We start from the raw sequence: 8,955 nt of genomic DNA on the forward strand, positions 1-8,955 counted from the left end.
TCATACTTCTGCAAGCAGCAATTTTGTTAATCCAGGGGGTTATTACTCTGGTCCCTTATTAGGATCTATACTGCTGCCAAGCAATCCTATAACCTTCTCAAAAGAAGTTTACCTCCGTTTTATAAAACCAGTAGTGGTATTTATACTGTGCAATAATTAGTGTATTACTTGAATCCACTAACAGGTTCATTTTATCTCTGCACAAAACCTCTAGTCTGCTTATAGAAAGCTTGTGCCTCCTTTGGTGCTGTTAAAGTGGTGAAAGAGTGAATGAAGGCTGGTAGCACTTTCTCCTTTTGCCTTGCCTTAATTCCCATCTCTTTTTGCTCTCATCCAATTAGTGCAGTGTATTAAGCGGTTTATCATCTCATAGTCAGCTATTGAGAGAAACAAGGCGAACACTTTGCAATAGAGCCTGCTCTCCTTTGACACCCTCAGGTACTTACATATTCCACTGTGCTATGAATAATAGAGGAAGAATAGAGCACTAATTCCCTCATCAAAGAATGCCTTGTCTGCTGCTTTGCTCAACAACACCATTCTGATCAAAAGAAAAGCAATAAAGCTTAGCATAACAAAACGAAACCTACTTATTAGCTTAGTGGTTAAATTAATGCAGAGCCGCTGCTATTCAAAACCAAGGTTTGAAAACAGCCTCCAACAACCTGATAATGCTGCCTTCGGGATGAAGGAATTTTAATCTGAAATTTGAAGCTGGCACAGATGAGTTAATCTATTAAACTGCTATAAGGAGAGTTCAGGAGAACTATTCAATTAAGGAATATTTAAGGTGCTCTACAGAAGACAGAAAACCATGCAAAAAGGAAGATGTGCTGAAGTTTGGAATTAGAAAAGTGGATTTTACAGCGAAAAGAGAATTTTGGCACAGCCACAAATGTGTTTGCGGTTTGGAATTAGTTTTAATGTAACATATGTCATCAGTGAAACCTGGCTACCGTCTCAATGTATCAACACTCCTCTTCCCAAGCCGCAAATAAATACAAATACAAACAAATCTTAATTTTAACAGTTTTGGGGGTGGGGGAGAACTAGCGCCAAGATGGGAGAAAGAAAGTGATGGTAATTCAACGTAGATCGATTTCAAAATACAGACCTCTGAACTTCAATCTTTCCCGAATTATTTACAGCACTAAATTAACCAGCTCTATTTAATACTAAATTCTATAAGGATGATTTTGCATTTCCCAGCCTTTCTCTGGGGCCAAGATGAGGCAAAGTGCCCAGAGCTTATTAGTCAGCGAGAGAGAGGGGAAAAAAAAATCCAGCCTACTCCTTGCCAAGAGTTCAGCTCTGATCTGACCACTCTTCTGAGAGGAAGCAAAAATTGCCTTAATTCGGGGTAAAACCATTGGTTTCCGCTCCCCCACCTGATTGCGGCTGGCTTGAGTTACGGGGAAAGGCAGGTTCCCAGGTCTGGGCTCCTCTCTCATCCCCGAGCAGGGCTCATCCGCCGGGAGGTGGAAGCACCTCTTCCCCCGAGTCCCTCACACGGCTACTACACACGCCTGTGCCCTACACAATCACTGCACAGCGCTCTCATTTACTCTAAACATCCCTAAACTTGCAAATTAACAGGCTCTTCAGCTGTAATTATACAGATACATACAAGTGCCACAGGGTCAGGTTATGCCACATGTATCCATTTTATTTGTATACCTAACGTTTGAAGGAGAAGGTCACACTTTTCACTTGTCTAAGGCATTCTACCCAGTTAATATTAGTAATATCTTCATAATCATAATTGGGTTGGACACTACGAATTAAAAAAAAAAACTGTGTGAAATTACAGGAAACCAATTCCTGTGTCTTCCAAAGAGTTGCGGTATTAATATGTCACTGAGGCAGCAACACCTTCTTTCCAATAACGGTGTCCAAAGCCTCTTTTACAATAACCCAACTAAACAGGCTGGGAAAGAATGATAGCTCATAGGGGTGGCACAGCATTAGCACAGAATAAGGCACTGCGTAGGCACAATTTCTCACTTACCTCTACTCAATGTGAGTAAAAACTAAAAGATTTAGCCCCAGTCAGCCAGAAGATAAGTGTATTTTGGCATATTCTAACAGACATATCTGTATCGACATACAGCATTTTCCAGTGCACTATACAGTTACCACTTAGGGACAAATGAATGTCATAAAATACACAAACAGATACACATACCCCTTTGATACCTAACACATTAATGCTGACGTTCATACTTTTTTTTTAAGCCACAGTCATTAGGCTTCTTTTGTTGCTGGACAGGCACTCTAACCACAGACACACGAGCTCTTTGGTAAAACCAGGGAAAGATTGGAGGAACGCAACCTTGCATATAGTATTTTCAACAGACAGATGATCAAATCAAATTCTCTTTTACTAGAAAACTTTATTTTTTCAAGTGTTATGAAAATTTTACATTTTATACTGTTAAAGACTTAAAAGAACATTTTTATAACCTTACATCAATATATCACATTGCAAACTTAACAGCAAATGTAATGAGTACAATATTTCCATTCTGCTACAAAAGCTGCAACCATATTTATGATCGTTTCTTGTCATATCTGTTTCTCATTTTACTAAAAGTAAATGGAAAATACAATTTATTTATAAAACCTTTAAAACCTCCAATATAGTAATTATTACAGAATGGCAACAATGATTCTCCTTTCCCCCCTCCCCCATTATTGGTTACAATGCCATCAAAAACAGATTTTTCCTCTATCGATTGCTTACTTTCAAATATTTTGTATGGGAAGAAATCAAATACATTTATACCCTGTGTAGGTACTAAACACATTTTGTACATGTGCATGTGTACATACACATATGAAATCTCCAATGTGGCAAAACATTATGCTTAAAGATGCTCAAAGACTCTTAATGAAAAGATGGTTCCCTGTTTTTGGTAACTCCAGGTTACCTCTTTACCTTTAATAAATTTGAAAGTAAAGCATCCCTACCTCTGTTCAGAAGGTATCAGGACATTTAAAGGCATTTAGGTTTAGCATTGTTTTTAATTGGTATGTTTATGATCAGGAAGAAGATAAACTGTGAAAAGGCAAAACATTAGTGCTCCTACTGAGACCTCTACTAACCTCTCTTCCTGAGAGCACCTCTACTAAATACCCTGGAGCAAAGTCTAGGATCACTTACATTCCAGCAACTCTCACTGGGAATTATCCAATTAAAGCAGCAATTCCCCCATCCCCTTTTCCCTCATAGGTCTAAATACACAACAAAATATATTGCAAAAATCAGCTACTCCGTATTTTAATAACCCTGACTTCTCAATGGAGAGAAGAAGTGAAGATCAAAATACCTTGAGTATTTCATGTCCACGTGAATCATATATCCTGTTTTTATCTTCTGTTTTTCCACCACCAAAGAAACAAGATTATTAGAACATTATTGTGCATACTGAAATAGAGTACTGCTTAAGAGATTACTGTTTTTAAACAACAAGCTAGCCTCTCTTCTCCCTCCATTTTTAATGAATCATTGTCTGTCATTATTGGATTCTCCCATAGATCTTCCTATACTGAAGGTCTCAAAGAGTTTGCCGAGGTTCACTTCTGAGTAGCTGCTCATGGACAGCCATTTGTCTACTGTACTCTTCAGTCTTTTGTAGGCCTCAGATATTTCCCTTCTGAATGGCTTCTTCTTCAGGTACTCTAAGAGAATGAAGGAAAAGAAAAGAAAAAACAGGATTAAAAGACCACAAGAAGAAAATACTATTGCATTCGCTATTGTCATGAATCATGGTATTTTGAAACAAGGTGAATATTGTAGTTAGTATTCAAAGACAACATTTAGGGCAAGCTCTTCAACCTTCCTGGGTTGCCCACCCCCACCTACCTTTGCCAGCAATGCTGTAGCAGCAGGTTAGGGAGATGCTAGACCTGTACCCCGCACCGAGGCTGACGGCAGCTCCCATGGCCTCGGCCAGCCCCACCTGAGCCGGCGCACCAACTCCAGTAAGGAGCTGGCAAGATATGCTGCGTGCCCAGTAATGTCATTAAAGTGGAGCGAAATGGGGGTTCACTAAGCCACAGACAGAGAGAACAGGCAGTAAAAGGACAGATTTTGAAAGGACTTCATTTAAAATAAGCAGGTTCCTTAATTTAGTATAAACTATGCAGACTCTACGGAGCGTCCCTAGGGGTTTGAAATAGGGAGAAATTCTCCCTACAGCAAATTTCAGATTCATATTTCAAGCAAATCGTGATTTGACTCTCTAATCCCTACTGCTAACATTGGCGCTGGCACAGCTTGGGCCAGGCTCACTGCTGATGTCACGCTTTCTCAAATGCAGGATGGGCATCATGATGCTAAGCTCTAAGGAGATGTCAGAAGGAAAAGGACAGCAGTACGAAGTGGTCGCACAGGGGAAACTCCACACTACCCTACCCTAAAATGGAGAGAAGATACCCAAGTCATCCCAACCGGGAGACATCAGGTTCACCTGACATATGAATGAAGACAGAYGTTCCCGAATGTTTGATCAATATATCTATGAAGAAATGCCTAGAGTGCAAGACACATTTACTTATATGCCTGTATACGTACAAACACACATGCACACATGTACGTTTGGAACAATTTTAGCAGCAAAGTCAAAAACACTCTATTTTAACTTCTCTTTAATTAAGATTCCTGCCATCTTAAAAAAAAAATAAATCCAGGGATTTTGTTTCAGTGGTTGCCTGGTTCTTGCTTTACAAAGGCTCTGGGTATCTGCTAAAATAAAAAGGGCAAAATATTCTCTCGCTAACTCAGCGTTAACTTGACGCAGGTCTAGTCCAACAGTGCTCCTCCTTTTAAACCAACTTCATGTTCTAGAAATACCAATCCCTACCCAAAAGCCTATGCCTGCAGTTATACCTTGAGATCTGCTGCATAGGATGCTCTGGATTACTGACCATACAGGAAGGATGTACCCCAAAATGAGACTCCCTGCAGGAAGACGTCCCCCTCCCAGGGGCCTGGAGGAGCTCCAGGTCAAGCAGAGCTACAAGAGCCCGGCACAGGGACTTTATCCCGTGAGCTCTCGAGCCACTTAGGCACAGCGTAAGCAAGTGCCTTACAAGCAGCCAACACGACTCTTCTGTTGGGCATTAGATGGACCTAAAACCCGTTGTCTCATTTCTTCCTGCCATCTTAGCACTATTGCTACTGCCCTCCTCTGCTTTGAAAACATCACAAAGAAGCTCCATCGCCTTTCAGACAGCTTTTACTATGTAACACGAGTTAGGATGAAAAAAAAAAATCTTTAGAACAGTTAAGTTTATTCTAGAGAAGATGGGCACCACCAGTTTTGGAGGAGAGGGACCCAGCTTTTTTGAGTCCACCGCTGTGAGGGAAGAAACCAGCCAGAGTCGCTTTTGTGATGTGACTGAGACGAAGATGTCCCATTGGACTAATCTTTATTTCAGCCACTAAGTGAAGGACTGCTATATGAAGAGATGGGGGGAGCACAGTAACGGAAATAGTTCTTATAATTTTGGGTTTGTGGCTTCCTCCTCCCTAAGGATTTATGAACGTTTTTGCAGAGCCCCAGATGTTTTAAGATGAACTCAGAAGATTAACTACTGGATTCAATACAAACCTTAATGTTTTACTGAGGAACTATTACCTGCTTAGATTTTCCATGTTATTGACAAAATTCCCCTGAACTCAATCTCTCTATATGGCACTATAAAATCTTTAAAAATTAAATTAAAATGTAAATTAAAGATGACAGTTTAAGCAACTGAATGCATTGGTTAAAAGCCCTTTGGAAAGCACTTTTCATACATCCTAGTGAGGAAGGCAAAAATGGTGTTATCATTCAGTTTTAAGTGAGTATTTATATTTACAACTTTGGGCAGTAAGTCAACAAAATAAGGTGTCTAGCTGAACATACTACATTCTTACCATTATTTAGACAGTATTGGAATTTATTTATTATTGGGATTAAAAATTTCTTAAACTACACCCCAAATACAATAAAGACCTTGATTACAAGAATCTGTTCATTAACAGATTGAAGTCACTATGGCATAGACACATTTAATGACCCCAAAATTATTTAAATGTAGGGTTTATTTAAACAATCCATGAAAATTGTAATAACCCAATCCATAAAAACACCAAACCCTCCTTGCCACAAATTCAGCACTAACTAATTTGTGCATTTTCAAAATAGGCAATCCACTAAACTGGCTCCTTTGCCACTGCTCACATGCTAGCAAAACCGTGCCGTTTATTCCAATGAATTATAGAAAATATCAGACTCGTAGTTCAAAACTAGGCTAAAATAGTTTAACGCTCCCTGGAGCTCAGGAGGGACCAAGGTGAAATGCATCAGTGTGCAGGAACAGCTGGCACATACGAAAAGAAGAAGAAAGGCACATTAATCATGAGAACGAGTAGGCGAACAATAAAACAATGTTGGAAGTAGAGAACAAAAAAGCAAGCCTGCGTGTAGCTCGAAATCATCAGGCACTCTCCTAATAGAATTGGTAGCCCCCCTCCGCATTAAATCTAAACTTTAATTGCACGTGCTAACCCTTCCGACGAAACGCTTCCAACATTTCTTAGATGCAGTCGCTTTTGTAAAAGAAAAGGGTGGGCTTAAAAAAAAAAAGAAAAGGAAGCGGGGGGGGGGAGTTGGGGGGATACGAGGGGCCTCGCGGCAGCGATGAGGCCAACGTGAAGTTTGCGTGGGGGAACAATGGCCAGCGAGCGGCGCGCAGCCCCGCGCAGGCAGCGCTCCGGCGGCAGCCCCGCAGCCCCGCGCCGCTGAGTGACACGAGCGCGCCGATGACTGGGGCGAGCGGATTTAAAGTCCCGCAGCAACGCGGAGCAGGGGAAGATGAGAGAGGACACAGCTCCTGATGTGTTTACCTCCTCTGCTGATGGGATATTGACTTTTCCCACCAGGTTGGTTAGAAAGGGGACTATTTACGCTGCCACACAGCAGAGTAAGAATGACAACCAGCATCACTCTGTGCTCCTCTTAGTAAAAGACAACCGCGACCGTCGTATATCACGCAGCCAGTCAATACCTTCTAGTTACCATACCATCCAGCTTAGGGATGCATATAAAAGCTCCTACTTTCTTCCCAAATGAGAATTTAATCGATAATGCACCTAAGGCCCTCTGCGAACGCAGCTACACACACCGACTGCAATTGCTTTTCTGTAGTCAGACACGTTCTGAAAATAGTTCTACACCTATTATCACCGTAGCATTGTTTTAATAATATCCAAGTTCAGTGGCAAGCAATCATTTGCAACAACCAATACTGCTGACTGCATATATAGATACTGATATATGTGCAAGCACACACACAGCCTACAAAAGATAGTACCAAAAGAAATATACACACTAAAATAAATTTATTTTGAAGACAAACTTAAAAAAAAAAAAATAGAAAACCATGATTCTGACGATATATAATTAAATTCAGGTACTATATTTCCTGAAGTTAATAAACTAACCCTAGTAAATATTTTCGAATCAAATCTCATCATCAAACATGCAGTTAACAACCCTCCCCTCCCAACACAACCTCCACCCTCTTCCTTTCACAAGACATAGTCTCAACTTCTAGATATCCCTGTCAGATTCAACACCACATCCGAGTTCCTATTTAGCTTTCAGAGTGTATTTTTATATTATTTGAAAATTTAATTTTTGAAAAGGTACCTGAAATCCATTTACCCCATACTGCTGCACTGATGGTGGAAGCAAGGATGGAAATATTTGGAAGTTATCTATACCTGGTCACGTATTTTCCATTTACTGCAATTTCTCTTCATTCCTATTAAAATGACACAGAATAACCTGATAGTGAAGATCAAGAACTTTTGTTCTTGGATTCACCAAGATGTGGCTCAATGAAAGTCTTCTGTTTTTTTTTTTTTTCTTCTACTGATTGGACAACTGTGTCATATTATTAAACTCTCTCCCCCTGATTATTCTGTTGATAGCCTGCTCTCCAGAGTGAGAAGTAAAAATATATTCACATTCCTTTGTATTTGTGTGCGTATATCTGCACCAAGTCTGTGAGAAGCAATGTAGGTGTCTGCAAGCACAGTGCCAAATTGTTGGTTTTATCTGGGAATGAACAAAAAAAGCTTCGGAGTATCATTTATGTACAACATCATGTCTCTCGAACACTTTTATTTAAAGAGTTAAAGAACATGCTAAATTAGGCACTGAAATTTTTACATCGCCTACTGGTTATTGTATTTTAATTACAGCAAGCTTAGACACACAGGCAGCAGTCTCTGTTCCAAATATCTGTGTTTCATTTATTTCTGTGCAAAGGTAGCAAACAACAGTCAGTCATAATTGGTTCTGTCAGATGTTTTACAGTCAGTCATAATTGTCTCTGTCTAGAGGTGTGTCAATTTACTGTGAGTTAAATAAATATTCTGTCTATTATGATACCAGGTTATGTAAGCCATTTTTTTTAATTGCATGGGTTCCCCTTTTAGAAGACTCAGCACCCCTATTTATACTGTTAACCTTAACTTGGCTGTTTATGGGATGTCAATGAAAAAAGTCAACAGTAATTTATGAGCAGACGTATGAGCCTCTAGCATACTTGCCTTTTTATTTCTAATACAACAAATTAGGCTATAAAGCAATTAAATTATTCTGTCTTGACAGTTTTCTCCTTAAATATCTATCAGTGATGCCAGTTCACTGGCCTAAAGAGGGAGACTGCCTAATGTAAGTCTTCAATTTTTCCTGTTTGTTTTTTGAAGAAAATAATCCTCTCAACTTGCACCAACTTCTAAATCACACATGCCTATAAAATAACATGCACTGCTGCTGACAAGGGCTACGTTCGCCCTCCCCAGCGCCCGGAATGCACCTCCACGTATTCTGGATATTCATGTAATACAAAGTTAAACAGTTCTAATATGATCACAGGATTCTGATCACAGCAGAA

The 8,955-nt window shown here is 39.9% G+C and overlaps 1 protein-coding gene across 2 annotated transcripts in view; it reads right to left on the reverse strand.

Moving 5' to 3' along the window:
- Positions 1-2,418: 2,418 nt before the first annotated feature.
- Positions 2,419-8,955, reverse strand: part of POLA1 (DNA polymerase alpha 1, catalytic subunit) — a 214,074-nt gene continuing 207,537 nt past the window's right edge. For both annotated transcript variants that reach the window (XM_026075443.1, XM_026075441.1), the window contains exon 36: positions 2,419-3,681. In XM_026075443.1, coding sequence (XP_025931228.1) covers positions 3,506-3,681 — 176 coding nt within the window. In that variant the 3' untranslated portion in view covers positions 2,419-3,505. The remainder of the gene's footprint in view (positions 3,682-8,955) is intronic.

The sequence above is a fragment of the Apteryx rowi genome, unplaced genomic scaffold (assembly GCF_003343035.1).
Source record: "Apteryx rowi isolate R43461 unplaced genomic scaffold, aptRow1 scaffold_403, whole genome shotgun sequence".
Lineage (NCBI taxonomy): Eukaryota > Metazoa > Chordata > Aves > Apterygiformes > Apterygidae > Apteryx > Apteryx rowi.